This window comes from Mya arenaria, chromosome 3 (genome assembly GCF_026914265.1).
Source record: "Mya arenaria isolate MELC-2E11 chromosome 3, ASM2691426v1".
Lineage (NCBI taxonomy): Eukaryota > Metazoa > Mollusca > Bivalvia > Myida > Myidae > Mya > Mya arenaria.
In genome coordinates this window covers 48,232,074-48,256,211 of record NC_069124.1, presented here as the reverse complement: position 1 = coordinate 48,256,211, position 24,138 = coordinate 48,232,074, and the positions used below count along the sequence as shown (strand labels likewise).

Below are 24,138 nucleotides of genomic sequence, written 5' to 3'. Positions count from 1 at the left end.
TGGATTGTCATATTTGTTTGTTTTCCGTTTCATCTGTTTTTATTGAAAGGTTCAGTGACAGAACCCCATCACACTGGGTTTTCACACTTTCATGATTGCTAATTAAAGGCTATTTATACTTTGCGGAACGGAACGAAACGGAACGGAACAAACATTGAGGCACCACACGGGGCACAGCATTTTTTTACTAATATGTAAATATATTAAATAATAATAATAATATATTGAAACTGCCTAGCGAACAGTCGATCAAGGGCTTTTTCGAACTGAACCATCTGAAAACCCACTTCTAAATGGATATTAAAATCTTCGGGACTGCAAACAGTTGTTCCGTTTCGTTCCGCAAAGTATAAATATCCCCTAGGATAATGATATTTAGCGGAACGGAACGGAACAAGATTTTTTTTTCTTGTCAATGGAATTTTTCATCCTGGTATATTACAGGTACACGAATTTATTACATGCAACCTAGCTGTTTTAAAAAACTATGTTCTTGACTTAGTCAATATAGGAAATCCTATCGCCATAAAATTTATATATTTAAATGTTTTGCACTTGTTGCAGTAATTTAATATTTATTATTCATATAAACTGACGAATGAAAAAAAAATGAGTAGACAATCTAAATATTTTTTGGCGATATCAGGACCTCTTTAATATGTATCGAATGGCCGTCATATCCAGTACACTCATTTTGTATTATATAAAATTCTAAAAAATATTAATAATCATCGTAAACAAATTAAATTTGAAAACATGCTGGCCATATATAAATTGATATTACATGCACTAATAAAGTTGAAATATCACTATTACAGTCGGCATTGTGTACAAACCATGTCTTCAACTTTATAAATTGTGATTCCGTTTCGTTCCGCAAAGTATACATATCCCCTAGGATAATGATATTTAGCGGAACGGAACGGAACAAGATTTGTAGCTGCCAACTTCCCTACATGAATCAGAGGTGGAGGACAAATGATGTCAGACTAAATATCTTATCAAATCGGCACGGAGAACATTGCCCGCCCATGATCGAACTTAGACACCGACGCTCCTACTTATTGATCTAAGCGGGTGGGTTGGAAACTTCTATAATTATCGTAAACAAATTCAATTTAAAAACATATAATTTGAATGTGCATGCACTAATAAAGCTGAAATACATGTATCACTATTACAGTCAACATTGTGTACAAACCATGTCTTCAACTCTATAAATTGTGATTCCGTTTCGTTCCGCAAAGTATAAATATCCCCTAGGATAATGATATTTAGCGGAACGGAACGGAACAAGATTTTTTTTTCTTGTCAATGGAATTTTTCATCCTGGTATATTACAGGTACACGAATTTATTACATGCAACCTAGCTGTTTTAAAAAACTATGTTCTTGACTTAGTCAATATAGGAAATCCTATCGCCATAAAATTTATATATTTAAATGTTTTGCACTTGTTGCAGTAATTTAATATTTATTATTCATATAAACTGACGAATGAAAAAAAAAATGAGTAGACAATCTAAATATTTTTTGGCGATATCAGGACCTCTTTAATATGTATCGAATGGCCGTCATATCCAGTACACTCATTTTGTATTATATAAAATTCTAAAAAATATTAATAATCATCGTAAACAAATTAAATTTGAAAACATGCTGGCCATATATAAATTGATATTACATGCACTAATAAAGTTGAAATATCACTATTACAGTCGGCATTGTGTACAAACCATGTCTTCAACTTTATAAATTGTGATTCCGTTTCGTTCCGCAAAGTATACATATCCCCTAGGATAATGATATTTAGCGGAACGGAACGGAACAAGATTTGTAGCTGCCAACTTCCCTACATGAATCAGAGGTGGAGGACAAATGATGTCAGACTAAATGTCTTATCAAATCGGCACGGAGAACATTGCCCGCCCATGATCGAACTTAGACACCGACGCTCCTACTTATTGATCTAAGCGGGTGGGTTGGAAACTTCTATAATTATCGTAAACAAATTCAATTTAAAAACATATAATTTGAATGTGCATGCACTAATAAAGCTGAAATACATGTATCACTATTACAGTCAGCATTGTGTACAAACCATGTCTTCAACTCTATAAATTGTGATTCCGTTTCGTTCCGCAAAGTATAAATATCCCCTAGGATAATGATATTTAGCGGAACGGAACGGAACAAGATTTTTTTTTCTTGTCAATGGAATTTTTCATCCTGGTATATTACAGGTACACGAATTTATTACATGCAACCTAGCTGTTTTAAAAAACTATGTTCTTGACTTAGTCAATATAGGAAATCCTATCGCCATAAAATTTATATATTTAAATGTTTTGCACTTGTTGCAGTAATTTAATATTTATTATTCATATAAACTGACGAATGAAAAAAAAATGAGTAGACAATCTAAATATTTTTTGGCGATATCAGGACCTCTTTAATATGTATCGAATGGCCGTCATATCCAGTACACTCATTTTGTATTATATAAAATTCTAAAAAATATTAATAATCATCGTAAACAAATTAAATTTGAAAACATGCTTGCCATATATAAATTGATATTACATGCACTAATAAAGTTGAAATATCACTATTACAGTCGGCATTGTGTACAAACCATGTCTTCAACTTTATAAATTGTGATTCCGTTTCGTTCCGCAAAGTATAAATATCCCCTAGGATAATGATATTTAGCGGAACGGAACGGAACAAGATTTGTAGCTGCCAACTTCCCTACATGAATCAGAGGTGGAGGACAAATGATGTCAGACTAAATGTCTTATCAAATCGGCACGGAGAACATTGCCCGCCCATGATCGAACTTAGACACCGACGCTCCTACTTATTGATCTAAGCGGGCGGGTTGGAAACTTCTATAATTATCGTAAACAAATTCAATTTAAAAACATATAATTTGAATGTGCATGCACTAATAAAGCTGAAATACATGTATCACTATTACAGTCAGCATTGTGTACAAACCATGTCTTCAACTTTATAAATTGTGATTCCGTTTCGTTCCGCAAAGTATAAATATCCCCTAGGATAATGATATTTAGCGGAACGGAACGGAACAAGATTTTTTTTTATTATTTTAAACAAATTCAATTTAAAAACATATAATTTGAATGTGCATGCACTAATAAAGCTGAAATACATGTATCACTATTACAGTCCGGCGTCCGCCAGTCTGTCCGTCCGTCTGTTAACATTTACCTCGTATACACACTACAGGCTTCATTATTCAAGCAATCTTAAAGAATGTTGATCAAAATGTATCCATTTAAAAAAAAGTTCATTGTACATGCAATCTTGATCTAATTTGACCAGAATGTATTCTTCTATGAAATTTTTGTTCCTTTCGAAATTGGTTTAGGTCAGGTCAAAAAATAGGTCGTGAGCTTAGTTATTTACAAAAAGTAACAGAGAAGCCATGCAGCACATCATTGAAGTCTGAGACTTCTTGCTTATTAGAACTTAAATGAATACCTGCGAAATACTTTTATTAATCGTGAATGGAATGAAACACCAAAAACTGATTTTAAGAATAGTAATTACATTACACACTTTTCACTACATACTTGAATGTTTTGACGAGCAGCTATGTTACGACGTAGAATAAGTTACTCGTGGTACAACCTGGTGCCTAAGTGTCATTGATGATGCAATTTATAAACAAATACAGCGTCGCCTGCTCATCCAAATTAAATAAAGTGTTAATTGAATTGACTAGAATTTGCGAACACTATTATACCATTATAAGTTTTGTAATTTATCACCCCATCTTACCGACTTTGAACCTGTAATTTATTTACATTGAGCAAATATGTTCCAATACACAGTCGATTCAATACATTGTTCCTCATCAGAGAATCAGACGCCCGGATTAACCTGTTTATGCAACGAATCATAAATCTGATTAATGTGCACGTGCCATGGATGTATCAAGCTGAGAGATAGCTGTACATATGGAGTTCTATTAATTATTGTGCGTAAGATGTTGATTAACAAATGACTGTTCAGTCTAACCCACAAGTGTCTTAGCTCTGGGAGATAGTTTTACTACCGACTGCAGGTTCTCAGCGGGTATCAATTAACACCTCCTTGATAATGGACTGGAGAATTGATGAGGGATTATGATCCCTAACTGCCCTGTAACATGTAAAGGGGTTTCTTATTTTCAAAACGCCGTTACAAAAAATAAATTATTAAATATGAAAAACAAGATGCAATTCCATTTCACTTACAATAATGTCATAAAATTTGAACTAAAATGTTCACATAAATTTAATTTGTATATTAAGTGTACAAGAGATAATATGCATGGTTATATAACATAGGGAAAAAAACTTATGGAAATGTAGTTGTCAGTCAAAACATTTCTTACATTTTTGTTGTTTTTATAAAGTTTTAAAGTGATATCCTCAGTATTTCTAAATGATTTTTATTAATTCATTGTAATTGATTAAATTAAAGTGAAAGAACTTGTTTAAAATGATTTTTACACAAAGATTTCTTATACATACTTTAAGACTCAGCACCGCCAGATTCTGCTGTTTTTTTCTATTTATTTTACTTAATTATTCTGACCTCCTTTTTAAGATATTATGATGATTTTTTATATTGTTTTTTAACATATTGTCAAATAAAACAATAATAAAAAATAATTATATAACCATTTGGTGATGATACTTACAAAACAAAATTAAGGTATTTTTGACAAAATGACTGCACAAGCCGATTTTGCCTTTTTTTCTCCTCCATTTATTTTACTTAATTATACTGACGTCATTTTTTAAGAAATCATACCAATGTTTTTTATATTGTTCGTTAAAATATTGCCGAATAGTACAATCAAATAGAACAATAATTCTGTAAACCGTTTGGTCAGCATAACTTCAACATTTTGACAAAATTGACCGCGTCACACGATGTTGCTGTGTTTTTTTTCTTTTATGAACTCCTATGACACACATGTACATGTATGACACATAGACATGTAAAGAGTCTTTCGGACGAGACTTTAAACCGAGGTCCCGTGTTGATGTTCTATCTGCATCTGGCACGTTTAAGAACCAGGGAAGCTTCTGGAATTGGAGTGTCTTCTGTATCTTGCGCTATCCTCCGCAACCTAAAATCACTAACACTCTTCTGGAGGCGTCACCCATATGGGCAACCGGTTGCGACGATAAATAAACGCAAAAACAAACAAACATAGACTTGTAGGCATATGTCATAGCTACAATTTAAGACTATAAGCATGTATGTAGGGGCGATACTGAGGTCACAACATTGATTATGGCTTAAATAAATGGTATTTTTAAATTTTAGTTTCAAATCTTTTGGTTGGACAAATGCTATTTAATAAAAATGACGTTTTGTCGAAATTAAACAAACTTTAATTGCTAAGGCTTTGAAGCTATGTCGAGTATTTTAAAATACTGTTATGTTTCAGAACATTAAACTTATCACCGCGCTATCGATTTGCCTTTTCTGTTTCATTTTACACACTACTACAACTGGTAAGATATTTCGAATATGGGTGAGAGAAAGGGTTCTTTGAAGATGTCCAACAGCGCTTACATTCATACTGAATAACTTAATGACACAATTACTTCGTTATCATTTATTAGTTCATGCATATTCAAATTATATATGGCAAATGTGTTTTCAAATTTATTTTGTTAACGATAATTATATAACTTTCCAACCCGCCCGCTTAGATCAGTAGGTAGGAGCATCAGTGTCGCGAGTTCGATGCGGAACGAAACGGAATCACAAGTTATAGAGTTAAAGACAAGGATTGTACATAACGCTGACTGTAATAGTGATATTTCAACTTTATTAGTGCATGTAATTTCATATAATATATGGCAAACATGTTCTCAAATTTAATTTGTGTAAGATTAGATAGTTTCAACATTTCTGTATTTGATTAATATGTTGTTATTTCTAAAAACAAAGTGACGAGTCTTCATTAGCAGGATAGGTAGTTTGCTTTTTAATTTATGCATCATAACTGATTATATATAAGTGAAGTTTATACAAGCATTATAAAGGAGGAAATGAGTCATAAATAACAAATCTTGTTCCGTTCCGTTCCGCTAAATATCATTATCCTAGGGGATATTTATACTTTGCGGAACGAAGCGGAATCACAATTTATAGAGTTGAAGACAAGGTTTGTACACACTGCTGACTGTAATAGTGATATTTCAGCTTTATTAGTGCATGTAATTTCAAAAATATATGGCAAACATGTTCTCAAATTTAATTTGTGTAAGATTAGATAGTTTCCACTTTTCTGTATATGATTAATATGTTGTCATTTCTAAAAAAAGTGAAGAGTCTTCATTAGCAGCGCAGGATAGCAGGATAACTGTTTATATATAAGTGAAGTTTATACAAGCATTATAAAGGAGGAAATGAGTCATAAATAACAAATCTTGTTCCGTTCCGTTCCGCTAAATATCATTATCCTAGGGGATATTTATACTTTGCGGAACGAAACGGAATCACAATTTATAGAGTTGAAGACATGGTTTGTACACAATGCTGACTGTAATAGTGATACATGTATTTCAGCTTTATTAGTGCATGCACATTCAAATTATATGTTTTTAAATTGAATTTGTTTACGATAATTATAGAAGTTTCCAACCCGCCCGCTCAGATCAATAAGTAGGAGCGTCGGTGTCTAAGTTCGATCCTTGGGCGGGCAATGTTCTCCGTGCCGATTTGATAAGACATTTAGTCTGACATCATTTGTCCTCCACCTCTGATTCATGTAGGGAAGTTGGCAGCTACAAATCTTGTTCCGTTCCGTTCCGCTAAATATCATTATCCTAGGGGATAATTTCTACTTTGCGGAACGAAACGGAATCACAATTTATAAAGTTGAAGACATGGTTTGTACACAATGCCGACTGTAATAGTGATATTTCAACTTTATTAGTGCATGTAATATCAATTTATATATGGCAAGCATGTTTTCAAATTTAATTTGTTGACGATGATTATTAATATTTTTTTAGAATTTTATATAATACAAAATGAGTGTACTGGATATGACGGCCATTCGATACATATTAAAGAGGTCCTGATATCGCCAAAAAATATTTAGATTGTCTACTCATTTTTTTTTCATTCGTCAGTTTATATGAATAATAAATATTAAATTACTGCAACAAGTGCAAAACATTTAAATATATAAATTTTATGGCGATAGGATTTCCTATATTGACTAAGTCAAGAACATAGTTTTTTAAAACAGCTAGGTTGCATGTAATAAATTCGTGTACCTGTAATATACCAGGATGAAAAATTCCATTGACAAGAAAAATTAAATCTTGTTCCGTTCCGTTCCGCTAAATATCATTATCCTAGGGGATATTTATACTTTGCGGAACGAAACGGAATCACAATTTATAAAGTTGAAGACATGGTTTGTACACAATGCCGACTGTAATAGTGATATTTCAACTTTATTAGTGCATGTAATATCAATTTATATATGGCCAGCATGTTTTCAAATTTAATTTGTTTACGATGATTATTAATATTTTTTAGAATTCCTGATATCGCCAAAAAATATTTAGATTGTCTACTCATTTTTTTTTCATTCGTCAGTTTATATGAATAATAAATATTAAATTACTGCAACAAGTGCAAAACATTTAAATATATAAATTTTATGGCGATAGGATTTCCTATATTGACTAAGTCAAGAACATAGTTTTTTAAAACAGCTAGGTTGCATGTAATAAATTCGTGTACCTGTAATATACCAGGATGAAAATTCCATTGACAAGGAAAAAAAATCTTGTTCCGTTCCGTTCCGCTAAATATCATTATCCTAGGGGATATTTATACTTTGCGGAACGAAACGGAACAACTGTTTGCAGTCCCGAAGATTTTAATATCCATTTAGAAGTGGGTTTTCAGATGGTTCAGTTCGAAAAAGCCCTTGATCGACTGTTCGCTAGGCAGTTTCAATATATCATTATTATTATTTAATATATTTACATATTAGTAAAAAAATGCTGTGCCCCGTGTGGTGCCTCAATGTTTGTTCCGTTCCGTTTCGTTCCGTTCCGCAAAGTATAAATAGCCTAATTAAAGGCTGTCAGTATAATGTTTGTTTCTTTTATTATATACCAATTATAATTACCGGCCACAATTACAACTAATTAACACTGATTTATGCAACAGAAATTCCCAGTTTTAAACATCAGTTGGAGTGAATAAATTAAAAAAATAATGTTAATAACATTATAAATCATGGTTTGTAAGTTTCTCAAGATGGTCAGTAATGTCCCTAAATATGGTCCGTTATGTCTGGTCAGTAATTTCCATAGTCTGTTATGTCCGTAATTTGGTATTTAAAGGGGCCTTAACTGTATCGTACACACAGTATGCCACAATATAATATATTCAAATTTATAAACAGGTTGAAATTCAAAAAATCTTCAAAAATCTTCATATAAATTCACTTACAGCTGGCTTTATACTATTTCTAGGCATAATTGTAAATGTATCTTAATGTTAATTGCTTGGCATGAAATTTTCTAACAAGTCCTGCTATATAAATAAATTACCAGTATATCAATATAATATTAATTCGCATGTAATTCAAACTCAAGACCAGTCAGTCGAAACAATATATTTATTGTAAAAATAGAATTACAATGGGCTATATAATATTGACAAAAATGTTCCAAAATTTTCGCAAAAAAAGGTTTGATACTTTTCTGGTTTGTAAAAAATGACAAGAATTTAAAAGCCCCTGAATGCTTTTCTAGTTGGCCACCGCTGGGATTTGAACCCAGAACTCTTTCTACATGGTAAGAAGTGTTTTTCTTAAACTACAGTGGCTGAGTAAAGAGCAGCATGGAGCATTATGTCGTAAATATATAATTTCTTACCAGAATAAGTACAAAAATCATTAATAATAGTACAGTAACGAGGGCATACAGTGATTTTATTAACCAACTATGTAGGTAATTTCAATGTCAAGTGTATTTTGGCTAAAAAAAGAGCTATATGGTAATCCATCAATGTATAAGTAAGTTATGGTGCAGACACGAGCATGTGAACTCTTGTGTGACCTTGACCTTTGAGGTATGGACCCGGGTCAAGGTCACTGCACATTGTCTCAATGAGGAAAACATTTGTACAAAGTTATATGGTAATCCATCAATGCATAAGTAAGTTATAGTGTGAACACAAAATGTTACAGACAGACAGACAGATGGACAGACGAACGAAGTGCATTCTTATAAACCCTTCCCCACTCTATGGCGGGGAATTAAAAATCCATCAATAAGAATAGGGTTCAATCCAAAAAAATCCCCTTATTGATAAAAAGAGCAAAATTAATTTAAGATTTACCAAATATCAATACTGAAATCTTTATTCATAAAATAATGGTGAATATTCAATGAAATAGGAGAATTTCAAGATACTTGTAAAAATGAGCATAGACTGCATAGTCCACACTGATACATTGTAAGTTATTACTTTTCTTCAAACAAATTTTGTCCAACACACAGGGGGCAGAAACAAATTATTTTTATTCTGTCCTTTATGTATATATCTATATTCATTTAAGCTAGAATATATACAAATAATTTGTTTCTGCTCCCTGTGGTCTAACATTAAAAAATCCACATTATTACCAATATCACCAGATATCACATGCTATGTACATGGAATTTGATTATAAGTTTACAATAATAACACAAATAACTACAGATAACATTAGAAAATCCATGAAAATGTGCAAAAACATCAAACAAGTATCCATAACAATTTGCACATAATTTTTATGCAGTTATCATATTTTTGAAACCTCAAACTATTCGAAAAAAACGAGGGCACATATGTCAAAAATATTAAAAATGTCAAGAATAGTCATATATAATCAAAGAAAAAAGTATAATTAATCTAAAAAATGCTATGTGCCATGCAATGAATAGTTAAAAATAACACATTTTATCCAAAAAACGTATCAAGGTGACATGCAAATTTTGTCCCAAAAAAGACGGTACCGACTTCTGAAGTATAATTATTCAACTAAGTTTGTCATTTTGGTAAATAAAGAAATAAGATTTCGATTATGTATATTCGTCGGAAATGGAATGAATAACATCAATATACCAACATTTTATACAAAGGAAAACAAAAACGTTTTTTACATCGGCTCTCCTGATTGTTTACTACTTACACCGCCATTTTGATTTGGTTCCCGTATTCCGAATACTTTTCGATTGTACGACGGGCACCTGGTTTAGCTGATACCGGTCTCTTTTTGTAGAAAAGAGAATAAGGGTACCAGTCTATCGTAAATAGTAGTAAGGATATACGAAAGTGTGATGCGGCTTCCGGCGATTAACACCGTTTTCAATCCGCGTAAAGAAGGCCCATTGTAACAAAAAGGAAATGGATTGTGTTAATTTAAATGTGCTTGTTTAAGAGAAAATATTTATTGTTACCTCAAACAATGTTCGTTTTATGAATATTTAGCATGTTTCCTTAAACATGAAGCACTCTGTTTCCTCTAGAAAAAGCATGACCACACAGAAAATGTACTTGCCAGTAACTGAAATGATCGTACGGTTCATGGCATGCATGAATCATTACATCGCATTAAATGCATGCATGGACTAAATGTCAGCATTTTCTCAACAGCCATATGATTACCCTATGAAATGTAAGTTTTATGTCATACTTTGCTTGTGTTATTTTTCACACCACGCTTTGCCATTCTAACAACATTACTATTCTGTAAAATCATTGATTGCATTGTGCAGAGTTTTGTGGGTTGTGGGTGGGTGTGAGCTTGGCACCCAGTCAGCTTTACCAGCTAATAGCCATGAATGCCTTTACTTCAGCATTATTGGGTTTGGGCTGCAAAGTGAATGTTTTGTCTAAACAGTTCTGTGGCCAGTGTGGGGTTGGGGTGGGGCGGTGACTAGCCACCCAGTAATGCACCATTCAATTGTAACCACGGCCCCCTAGGTCCAGGGAATAGCGGGGACTTTGACTTTCGGTCCAGCCAACCCCGTGTGAAATCCCCGCCCTGCGGGGACGAACTGATGGTAAAGTCCCCGCCATAGGCCCCCGCACCCAAGGTAAGGCCCATTTCCCGCTATATTTTGCGCGAAGACAAAACCACCACATTCACCCGGCACTGCGGGCCACCTTAAAGGTAAAAACGTGGTTACAATTGACTGGTGCATAAGCTCAATTGGTAGTACCAATACAATGGTCATGTGGCTATGCACCAGTCAATTGTAACCACGCCCCCCCCCCTGCCCGGTCGGGGGAATAGCGGGGACTTTGACTTTCAGTACAGCCAACCCCAGCTAAAATCCCCGCCATGCGCGGAGATAAAATGGTAAAATCCCTGCAAAATGCCCCCACACCCCAGGGACTCTAGTTAAGGCCCATTCCCCTCTATATTTTAAGCGAAGACAAAACCACCACATTCACCCAGCACTGCAGGGCCACCTGATAGGTAAAAACACGGCCCATTTCCTCGTTTAACCCCAGTGTACCCCCGGACATGGGGTGGGGGGGGGTACAATTGACTGCTGCATTAAGTTGACAGAACTTGTCTTCAAATAGTATTTGTTCACAGCAGGTCTTGCTTCACTCTACCTCCTAGGCTTTGGAGAAACCCACTCATTAAAAGTTTCTTTACACATTCTATTTGTCTTAATCAATAATTATAAGTCTCAATATCTTTGAGTAAATTGTCATTTTTTATTAAAAACAACAACACCAAAACCGTAAATGATACTCAATTGATTTTCTTGAACAAATATTAAGCCTTGTTACTAAGCTTTTCAGCAATGTATACCAGACCTTTTTTCATTAATACTTAATTTATTTCGAATAATTAGCCTTTAGATCACTCTTCACACAATGACTCTTAAATGTCCAACTCCATAAAATGCGAACAAGAATAATTACAATTTTGATCAACATGTCCCTTAATTTTATTTTTAATATTAGTCAAGCAATAACAGAGCCATCTGTATGCAATCCAATGTAAAATTAATGATAATTTAGTTTTTGCTCCCATTTTTACTTTCATTTCTGTGCCAAGCCCTTTTAAGTGCATTGAGTATTTTGGGAGACTTCACAATATTTCTGGCATTTAATCCCCATATATATATGGCTTTAAGTTGCCATACAAATTTGAGTCTTCATTATAAAAGATACTGTAAGTCTCAGTCTTAACCATAAACACACAATGAGAGGACTAAAGCATTACCATGTGTCAGAGGTATAGATCTTTCTATGCATTTTATTTTTCTAAATATATTACCGGTCTCATTAGCAATATCCTTATGCCTCTTTGAGTACTAGGCTTGACAGTTTGGTTTTTAATACATTGTTTTGAATGTTTTATTTGCACACAACAATGATGATGATGATGACACTATGCTATGCCAAAGCCTCAATACATTTTCTTCAAACAAAAAAGGGACATTCAGAATAACTTTTATTACATCATTTGACAAAATAAACTCATACAATCAACAAAATAAACATGCATCTGTAAAATCACAAGTCATGTTATGTGTTCGTTAAATTCAACTTAATAAAGAAAATAAATATTGGTTGCAATGCTCATCACTTCTAATAAACATTCCAACTGACTGAAAAAAATCAGCTAGTATCTTTTTTATGCTTAATCAGATTGCTATGCAAACTGGAAGCTTACAGAAGCACTCCAAAGTAGAAACAAGTATGGACATCCTTTTCGGTTTTCCTGAGGTCATGAGAAAGTATCTTGGAGGGGATTAAACCCACAACCTTGGATTTGAGGCTTATCCTCTAGACCACTTTCACCTTTTCACATTTTAAAGAGCCCAGTTTTCAATATGGTATTTGCAAGGATGTGCCCTATTAAAGGCTTTTCTAAGTCTTAAAAATTTAACTGAACAAAATAGTTCTCCTTTATTTGGTCTGCCAATGCCATCTGTTTCTGTATTTGTAGTTATCTTCCTTCCTTAATATAGGAAAACCACTTTAAGGGTAGATAAATACTTTACCATATAACCCTTTTAAGGTATGTGTTTGGGTGTATCTAATCATCACGGGCCAACAGATGACTTTAATCTGCAACTTCACATCAGTATTGAGTCATCAAATATTTGAGATGACAAGATGTTTCACTGAATGCTTTGTTTCCATCTTGCACTCATTTCCCCAAGGTAGACGTTGGCAGTTGTGTTAGATGATTTCCATGCATTGCAGGTCAATCCTCATACAATGGCATTTTTGATTTCATTCGGATTCCAGTACCTGAAATAGAAAAGATAAAATACCACAGAAATAATAGGAATTATATTTTCAGATCAATTATTTTAAAAGCCTGTACAACAACAGAAAAGTATTCACAAAATATTAAGTGCAACACCAATTTAAAGCTGCATCCTCACAGTTTTACTGTTCTGCCACCTTTTTATTTTTTGTCTTTTAATGAGCCAATTGGCAATTATTGTGCAAATGTATGGAAACCAGTGATATTAGACTGCTGACATAATATCAGATCACAGTCTTTCAAATTCAAGACTGAAAATTTGGTATAAATGCCTTCTACTTAGTCATATAAGGTCACACATAATAGATCAGATTTCAATTGTTTGGAAAATAATTTGTTGCTATTGTTTTAAGCCATATATTTGTGTACATTTAATTGTATTACTCCTTTGATATCAATTGAGGGCTTTTGAAGAATGACCAAGAAGAACTGTCAATCTGTGAGAGAGCAGCTTTTATCTCTGGACTACTGGTAAATTCAAGAATATGAAATGAAATTGTTATCATGTTTAAATTCCACTACAATGTTGATATTTTAATAATAATTCTATCAATCCTTGTTGATTAATTGTACAAACATGCAGGTACATTTGGGCTTAAACCAATAGGATACTTGATTGGTAAATTATTGTTCCAATTTCGAAAATAGCACAACCATTACCTCATCAGCCTTTTTTCATTAGAACAAGCCAGGAATTCAGAGTCGGCTGCACCACTGGTACCATACTGCTCTCTGAAAATGACAATAAGATTAAAATTTAAATGTCTGCATTTCATTGGCATAGTAAAAATGTAAGCATTTTTCAATGTTTCTGCATCACCACCACTGGTGGATATCATAGAATTTAACCATGAAGTTGAAACTGGGACCAATAATAGTAATCTTACTCCCAGCTTGAAAGAATTGTGTGCTGGTTTATGTGTTCAAACTCATTTTGCTAATCCACTTGAATGAAGATCTAATTTATTTAGAGAGTTATATTAGTGAAAAGTGTAGTGTGTGTGGGTTAGAACCAGCCGCCCGGTTAGCTCAGTTGGTTAGAGCGCCGTGCTAGTGTTCCGGCGGTTTTCCTCCCAGGTTTACTTTACTGGTGGCAGCGGTAAACGGCAGAAGTGCCTCCATCGGCCTAAAAAGGTTAATGGGGGGAGGAGTGTAGTGTGTGTGGGTTAGAACCAGCCGCCCGGTTAGCTCAGTTGGTTAGAGCGCCGTGCTAGTGTTCCGGCGGTCGTGGGTTCGAGCCCCACACCGAGCGCACTTTTCCTCCCAGGTTTACTTTAACAGGCATCAATTGTGCCATTACATTAAGCTGTTCGATACCAACACTCACGGACATATAAACCATGTATCCTTGGTTAAAAGAATGTAAATTTTAATTATAAAAAAAAATCAAGTTAATGAAATGAAATGTATATCTTGCAATCTGTCAAATGGAAGGAGACCTTACCCCACCCACTAAGAATTACCGGTAATGACATTTCCATTTAGTTTCTCATAAGGGCTCTTTTAAAACCATTTTTATATTTTAATAAAATACAATAAGTATAAAAATAACACTTACACACAAAAAAGTGGTAAAAGTTACGCTCCTCATTCTGTCTTTGGTCTAACATATCTCTTGGTTGTTTGAACATCTTCTTGGTCGGCCATGATGGACTATTTTCTTACGACCCGTTTTATATCCGAGGCCATATCTTGATACTAGCCGAGGAGTTCTGATTGCCGTGCTAAACCGATCGATGTACAGTATAAAAACACTACGCATCGGTAACTTCCCTTTACAAAAACACGAAAACTAGCGTAGAAAAATTATACTTGATTATTTTTTAGCCTTTTAATAAATTATTACCTGAAAAAAATCTGCTTGGTAATCAAAATGGAGGTGCGGGCGCAATTTTTTTTTACATTGTCAAAAAAATAGGAGCGGTAAATCCGCGGAACGAAATATCAATTTGGTGTGGCCTAAAATTGATATCCTTGTATACAAAGCATTTAATCTTACTATCACTTACAACACATGTCTTATGAATGTTTTACAAATTTATAAATTTACTGGCATTGTCTACCACCAAAATACCAATAAATTTAAAATATCGTAGGTATAATATGTATCTGTACTAATCATGTGACTTTTACATGCTGAATATGTACACACTATAATCTTGGAAACTACTATGCCCTATTTTTGTACAGGTAAACTCAACTGAGAACAGCGATAAAATATTCTTCTAATCATGTAAAGACTACTAAAGTGATGTATTATCAGCCTCATACTAGCTTGTTTTGACAATTATAAGCTTGTTTAAAGGGAAAAATGTATTTGTGGATTTTGGGACCATCAGGTATCTAGTCCCTTTAAAGACCATTGTTCTTGAAAAGTGTTTATCTTCTAAGGCTTGGACATTGTTCTTTTAATTGTATTCCTACCTTTGAGCTTGGTTTTATGCCACTGGCAAATAAGGCCTGTAAACAGAGAACAATATTAAGCGTTAGCTCATGTTCAATATTTTTAGTATTACCTGAAGGTTTGTTTATTTTTATTATTTGTATATACCACGGTTCATGTTTTAAGAAAAAGATGGCGTCCCTGCCTCTCAGGAAAGTATGTTACTAAAAGAGTACAGGTAAATTAAGAGATATTTATTGTTTCAAAAAAACAACTTCACATTAAAGCTGCACTCTCACAGATTTACCAATTTGACAACTTGTTTTAGTTATCGTCTCAGAATCAGCTGATTTTGGTATTAATGCAGGGCTTTTTCTGCCCATTTTGGGAAAAAGACCCTAGACATTTTGGGAAATTTTGCGTCGTGAAAATGCGGAAATTGGGAAAATTTACAGTGAAAAGAAAAAGCTGTCTAGTCTCCTGTGAAATAGGAAATGATTTAATATTAGTTTATTTTCCTTTTAAAAGACCCACAATGGCTGAAATATCAATCCTTGGAGTGTAAATATCTATTGCAATAATTCATGACAGATAATATTTCATATCTCTGAATGTGATGAAAATCAATGATTTCTGAGTTCAATTACCAAAAAAACTTCACATCACATAATTTATTAGGATGTTGAAAATGAACCAGTACAGGTAAAAAGAATTTCTAAAAAAAATAATATTTTTTTTATTTTTTTCTGGATTGGGATTTTTTTCTTAAGATTGGGAAAAATATCTTATATTTTGCTTTGGGAATGGGTCCGATAGTCGGACCCGTGGGTACTATAGAAAAAGCCCTGCAATGCCTTCACTTAGGTCTTTACTTATACTTCATAATAGAACAAGTCTTAATGGTTTGAAAAACTGCTGAAAATGACATTTTTCTTTGAGCGTTAGTAACGCTGTTTTACAGACATTTATGGAAATTAGGCTCATTTCAAGACAAAAGTAAAAAAAGTTGTCAAAATGGTCAATCTGTGAGAGTGCAGCTTTAAGCGAAAAAAAATGTTTCTTCTGTTTGTGAACAAGTAATTTAAAAGAGCAAACTGCTTTAAGCATTAGTTTAATTTTCTATCACAATCTTTTTTTACCAACACTTAAAAGACGCTAAGTAACGGACCTCATTCTTGATGATGTTGCCGACCCCTGGCAGAACGGACTGGTCCAGGAGCACATCACACACCTGTCTGTCCGTTTGTTCATGTATAAGAGAGAACGCGCGTCGGAAGTTGAACACTGGGGAACATATGTCAACATCATTCATTGTCTCGTATTTCTGCCTACAGGGGACCGATGGCCTGAAATTAGAATATTCACAGGTATAACATATTCATTTGTTTTCATTGGGTACAAACACAGAATCATCCATCAAGTTGGTATAACCATTTATGAAGAAAAGTGTGCTACATTTACAAAGAACATGGCATAAAGATGAGTACGGCATTGACAAGATATTCGCAGATATGATGCGATTGTTATGTTTCTGCAATGAAAAAAGGAAATTTTGAAAAAAACATAAGGTATGATAATTTAAAATAAAACAAGAGCGCCAACTGTCACAAAATATGCCTGTCTTAACTTTAAGATGTCCAGTTTGGTTATAAGTGGTTTTACTTTAGCCAAATTTAGACTGCAGACTCTGTACAACAGTTTTCACCAATTCAAGGGTCATAACTCTGGAGTGACTGAGGCCACATGGCTGGCTATCAAACCTGACCGAGATCTGCCCATACACATTCTGACCAAATTTGGTGATGATTTGTTTGATGGTGAAGTCCGACTTTAGGTAATTTCTATAAGTAAAGAATGATAACTCATGAAGGACTCATGTGATATGGCTTATTAATAAACTTGTCCAAGACTAAATTCAGTGATGATTGGAAAAAGGCTTCTAAAGAAATTGATCAGACAAGAGTTATTTTAGGTATTTTCGATAATTAAAGGGCATTTAACTCATGAATGAATCAAGCAAATACAGCTGGTATTCGAACTTGTCTGAGATATTATGTCCATACACATTCTTTCCAAATTTGGTGAAGATTGGACAGAGGCATCTTACGTTAATGATCAGACAAAACCAATTTTATGTTTAATATAGTTCTATAATTAATTCTATAATTAAAGGGCAAAAACTCTCAAGTTAATTAAAGGATATGACTATTTATCAAACTTGTCCAAGATATTATACCCATACACATTCTGATCAAATTTGAGTAGTACTGGTTGGCTTCTTAATTTATTGATCAGTCAACTTACTTGACAACACTCATCGGCCCTTATGGGACAGGTTGATTTTTTTCATTTTTCATAGAACGGGACCTATACTAGTTACTATAATACTCCCTGTTCTATGAAAAATGGAAAACATTGACTATTTTTTGCAGCAGAAACAAATAATATTCTATAAAAGGCAATTATGAATGAAATTATCACTGCTCTATTAAGTTTTACACTATTCCCACATTATATTTACTTTCAAGTAAAACAAGACACAGTTTATCCTTTTCCTCATACCTGATATCCACTGAAGACTTCTTGAACGTAAGAACATCTTCCGACATGTGTAGTTCCAGTGTGGCAGTCTCCGTCTTCCCACCAGAATCATTGTAAACCTTCGCATTGTTGATAAATGACTGGCCATCCATCAGAAAATGAACCCTGAGGACGTACAAGTTAGGTTTAGGTACCAGTTCCAACAAAACCATATGCTAACTTTAAAGCTGCACTCTCACAGATTAATCTTTTTTTTTTTTTTTTTTGACTTGGAACGAGCCAATATTTGCAAAAATCCATGGAAACCAATGATATAAGACTGCTGACAAAAAATTCAATCGCAGATGATTATATATAAATTCAAAAATTGATGTTTTATGCATTTTTCTTAAACCGCTAGTAACGGTTTATTAAATTAGCCATAAAACATTAATTTTCAAACAGAAATATGAAAATCCACGATCTGATTTTTCGTCAGCAATCTTATATAGCATTGGTTTGCAAATATTTACGCAAAAATTTGCTCTTTCCAAGACAAAAAATAAGTTGCAAAAATGGTGTATCTGTGAGAGTGCAGCTTTAATGATGTGGTACCATTACTAGTTCTGTCAAATTTGTACTTATACAATTGGTAGTTATTATTTATTTATTTTCAAATAAATAATTTTACTCTACATTCAGCCATATTCATCATGCCATAAAGGAAGTAATATTCACTAAATAACAAAGTTACATACATTTATTTTGTCATCCTACTTTAATAAAGTTTAATCTGAACATCTGCTATAATGATTTAGGCACTTAATATTAAAATTCAAATAAGTTTTTATACATACACAGTAACAAAAATCATAAATTTCAGTTGATGATTCATGAAACAGTAAATCTTTCATATATAGCCAATGACCCAATTCTCCCATTGGTGTTGTCTCCCTTTATACAGGCAGAAGAAAGAACTATATAAACCATGACCATCTGGCTAGGCCAACACGGAACGATTTTACGAAAACAGTTTAAAGTGACTCCCTTATTCAAAGTCAATACATACACATTATAATAAACATAAATTTTGAGTGATAAGCCTTTAACGATTTACTAAATATATATAATAAATATTGATTAATGATAAGAAGATAGTAACCATGTTTTTAATAGCTGAAAAAGCAAAAATATTAAATGATAGGTAAGTGGTAAAATATTTACTTGTGATCTACTATCGTCTCATTAGGTAGAAATGTTTTCTGCACCTTTCTTTTAAAAACCTGAAAGTATCCTTCACGAAAACGTTTTCGACATTTATACATATTTTTTGTTATTTAAACAATTGTATTAATTGTGGTAAATCTGATTTGGGAGTATGAGTACATCTTTAAACTGAAATGATTTGGCATTGCAAATATATATACTGTACCGTAAGCAGATATCTCCAAAGTACATGAACAATTCTTTCCCGAGTGTCTGAACATCTTCCAGATGTCGACCAATCAGCTGATGAAATGGGGAAGCAGCGGCCACATCCTTCTTCTTGAACTGTAAAGTTATATAATATAAATATAAGTGATGTTTCGTTGATCGATTATAACAAAAAGTTGATTGGTTGGGCCTGAAATTGGTGAAATCAATTTTATTTGGTCATCAATCATCGATTCAACCTGCTGGTTGTTTTTCTTCGTTCCTCTCATTATTTGCGTTCGGTTAATTTTAGCCAATTTTCTAATTTGAAATCGTTTATTCATTCGGAAGGGTTCAGTTGTTTTCATTAAAAATATGGCCGAAAGCAACAACAAGACTAAATAACTTCAAACATATGCATAACATAAGCATAATTAAGGATTACTAATTATTGTACAAGAATAAAACTACAATTAAGGTATTGTCAAAAACCATTGTACTATCGATAATCCGTTACTTGAGTGGAACGGATTATCGATAGTCAAAATGGAGGAAATATATTTGGATATGCTCCAACCACTGATAAATAAACATGTACATTGAAAATTATTTATCATACTATTTTTTTAATTGTTTCAACAGGCCATGAAAAACATTAAATCAACATGCTGAAAAGTGTTAATTTATAAATTTTTATATTTTTGTCACTAGCAATTCAATTTAACGTTAGAAATTAACTGCGAATTTGTATATATTTTCCCGCATTGTTATGACATCCTGTGACAAACTATTTCTGGTTACCGTCAAGTCTTTCTTTTAACAGAATGAGGTGAGAAAGAATTATTGAACGGTTTTCTAAAATGAAATTAAGTATTTTTTTAACAATTCTAGAAATACATAAGGAACTCTTGTAAATATATAATAAGTAATGAGTTGTGTGGTTGATATCATTATCAGGGATATGAACACAGTTGGGCTGGTTAAAGTATGCATGTGTAACCAGCCTAACTGCGTTCATACCTCGATAATGACATCAACCACGCAATTCATCCCATCAATATTTAAAAATTAATTAAACTCACCACCATGTTGGCCATTTTATAAAGTATCATTCCATTAATATGTGGCAGCAAATAAATGTTTTCAGCATTCACACAAAAAATAGCACAGCAATGACATATAAAAACCATTTTTGACTGTTTAAAATGCGTCACCTGATGTACCCACGCAGTCACTACTTATTCAGCCAATGCCTAGTCCATATAAACAGCCGCTTCAGAGTCTTTGACAAATTTTGATTGGGCGACTCTATGTGTTAAAAAACGTTCTCTTAAAGCACATTATTGTGGCTAGTCGTTGGCTACAATAATGAGCGATCAGGGATACGAGCGATCAGGGATACTTTTTTTATTATTTTGACATTTCTTATGTATCCCTGTAACTAGTGTTGTGCCGATGATTGGTTATAATTGAAAATTGATCGGAAAGGTCTACATTTGAGACAATCGATAGTGCAATTTGAACAATCGATTAGAAACAAGGGACGTAACCGATACTGACTAATTTACTTATTTCTGGTTAATGCTAGTTAATGCTGAAATGTTTACTATGCTAAGTTATCTAAGACTCCATATACTCTTGATATATAACTCCAGCCCATGTAAAGTACACAACTTCTGTGTATTGCTCTTTATCTTTATTACCGTCTGCTGTCTTATCAGATCACACATTTAAGTGTCTTGCTGTGCGGTGTCGTCCAATACAGTACAATTTTCATAAAAGAAACTGAATGAACAAATCATGTTATCATCCTTCGTTGGTTTTGATTACGCTTAAGTCACCACAACACCCCTCCACCGACTCCCCTTCCCCTCTCTACAACCAACTATGGCATACAAGCGATGACACTAATAATAAGTAATTACTCCCAGCCTACAAACCACCTCGCATACTCGAGGTACTTTTGAAAATAAAAGAGGGTCCCGGGTTTTAGTCACCACGACCCCCACCCCATCCCTCCCCAGGCTTCCCCACCCCTCTCCAACCTCCAACATTTACGGCATACAACATTTGAACACACTAAAGTAGTAAATCCAGGCGTATTAAAGAAAACGCTATATACCTTAGAGAATGGAAGGGGATTTCGGTATTTACGGGGATTTCGGTAATTCCACCGACCCAAGTGAAACAACTCCAATTTTATCGAAATGTGACAGCTAAGAAAAACATGCCTACAAAAGCACCCAAACGAAAAGTTGCAACAAAAACATGCAGCCAACATTCAGATATACCTTCAATCTTTCAATTGCAACCATTATTCTCACCTGAACATGCACCTAGTTGGAGAAATTTGATCAAGTTTCTGAAAATAGATGACAAGATGACAACAAAGAAGGATTTAAACGTCGGTGGAAATACCTTGTCAACAGCATTGCCTCCTACTCTATTAACACATTGACCCTTGATTTTGGCTTTAATTTTTATGCCCTTTAACTTGCAACCCGGACCTTCTACCATTTTTCTTTTCTTGCTAAAAATGCAACTTGTTTACGTAATTTGTTTTACCCGCCGGTTTTAGTGTCGTTATTATTTACTTGCGTAGAATTTGCACGGCGGTTACACGGTACCGGTTACACACAACTAGACAAAGGCAGATTTTTATGCAGAAGCTGCAATGTCGTAGATTTTCCCCACCGCCGTGTTGGGCTAGTTGCCTGGGGCAAATGGATATGCTGGGTCTAACAATCAGAAACAACAATGGTCAATTTTAATGATTAACTTTATGTTGTGCACAACATTTAAAAAATCAGAAATACTGTCAAGGGTACAGACTAAAACGCATACAACATAGAGAAATAGTAACGCATACAACAATGGCGAAAAAGGGTTTTTAACTTTGCATACTACATACAATGGTTGTTTGTCGCGAGTCAGTGGTGAATGTTCAGCGAAGGGTCTGCGACAGATTGTGTATATTAAACAACCTGTCGCAAAACATTCATAAATCAAGTATCTCTAAATGCGTGTCGACGATTGCAGATTCAAACAATAAAGCCAATTTTTCAACAACCCTTTGTTTTTTATAAACATTATATATACATGTACAATGTAGTATGTTAAAGTGGTCAGGCAGTAAAATAGTTTTGCTGATCGCTAGTAATCTAACTAAATGGTTTACGTTAAGCTGATATTTTAACTTTCATTGAAATGTCCCGTCTTGAAGTGAAAGTATACCGCTTTTAAATTATATATGTAAGCCTAGAAAATCATTTTTAGCATATAGCTTTAGGATCCAATGATGTGATTCGAAACCTTAAAACAGTAAGTTAGGAATATGTCAACGGGAAACCAGAAACTCCTACAACTGAAAGTAAACTAACTAGTCAATCAAAATCCTATTAAAACAAAGGCAAGTTAAAAACAAACTTTAAAGCTGCACTCTCACAGATTTACCATTTTTAAAACTTTTTTTTTTTTTATTTTTGTCTTGGAAAGAGCAATTTTTGCGTAAATATCTGCAAACCAATGATATAAGATTGCTGACAAAAGTCAGATCGTTGATTTTCATATTTCCATTTGAAAATTAATGTTTTATGGCACAAACCGTTACTAACGGTTTAAGAAGAATGCATAAAACATTTTTTGAACTTAAATACAAATATCTGCGATCTTATTTTTGTCAGCAATCTTATTTAACTGGTTTCCATGGATTTTCGCAAAACTTGGCTCGTTCCAAGACAAAAAATAAAAAAAGTTGTCAAAACGTTCAATCTGTGAGAGTGCAGCTTTAAAAGCGCATTTTCCTTCAGTGCATTAAAGGGACTCTGGAATCTAAGAGATTTTGCCTCAATTTATTAAGGATGCTGTGCAAAGTTAAGGACCATTTTTCACATATGTCTGTACTTTCATTTGAAACACTTCTAAAGCCGAATTTAATGCGAAATCTGATAATAAGTTTTAGGATAAAAAAACTTTATTAGCGCAAAATACATCAAAAGGTTAAACTGCTATCATTTAAATGCCACCCTATTGTATTGAACCGGTGATGATCAATGCTTTTTGTGAACTGTTGTAAGATACGACTTCACAGTAGTTGGAAAACACAGTTATGTTTTCATAAAAAGTTAATATAGCAACCATGAATTCGAACATAACTAAAACAAACTCAGTGTTTTCTTAACACATTTTACTGTTAATGTCTCCTTAGCGTATGCATGTCAATGTAAATTATTTAAACGCTTTATGACTAAGCACATTTAAAAAGGTAATTACCCGATTGCATCTAAATATCTATTTATTTATAAACATGAAGTCGCAAAATGGAAGTTTACACACGAACACTGAAGCATTTGTTTTAAGGATTTAAAGAAGAAGTTATAGTTAAACTTAAGGCTATTGAAAGATAAATTAAACAGCATTCAACATGATGCGCATTATTGGACTTATATTTTCATTTCAAATTATTTGG

At 33.6% G+C, this 24,138-nt stretch overlaps 1 protein-coding gene and 1 long non-coding RNA gene across 2 annotated transcripts in view; both read right to left on the bottom strand.

Annotated features, from left to right (window-relative positions):
• Positions 1-22,225, bottom strand: part of LOC128229340 (endonuclease 8-like 3) — a 29,682-nt gene extending 7,457 nt beyond the window's left edge. Inside the window, exons 1-5 of the mRNA XM_052941212.1 lie at positions 22,089-22,225; positions 19,690-19,808; positions 18,300-18,443; positions 16,906-17,083; positions 15,779-15,814 (exon numbers count right to left, since the gene is read on the bottom strand). Coding sequence (XP_052797172.1) covers positions 15,779-15,814; positions 16,906-17,083; positions 18,300-18,443; positions 19,690-19,808; positions 22,089-22,187 — 576 coding nt within the window. The 5' untranslated portion in view covers positions 22,188-22,225. The remainder of the gene's footprint in view (positions 1-15,778; positions 15,815-16,905; positions 17,084-18,299; positions 18,444-19,689; positions 19,809-22,088) is intronic.
• On the bottom strand, positions 13,120-15,059 carry LOC128229345 (uncharacterized). The gene is made up of 3 exons (XR_008260082.1): positions 14,913-15,059; positions 14,015-14,086; positions 13,120-13,335 (listed from the first exon to the last, which is right to left on the bottom strand). It is a non-coding gene; the product is annotated as an uncharacterized LOC128229345 (long non-coding RNA).
• Positions 22,226-24,138: the final 1,913 nt, after the last annotated feature.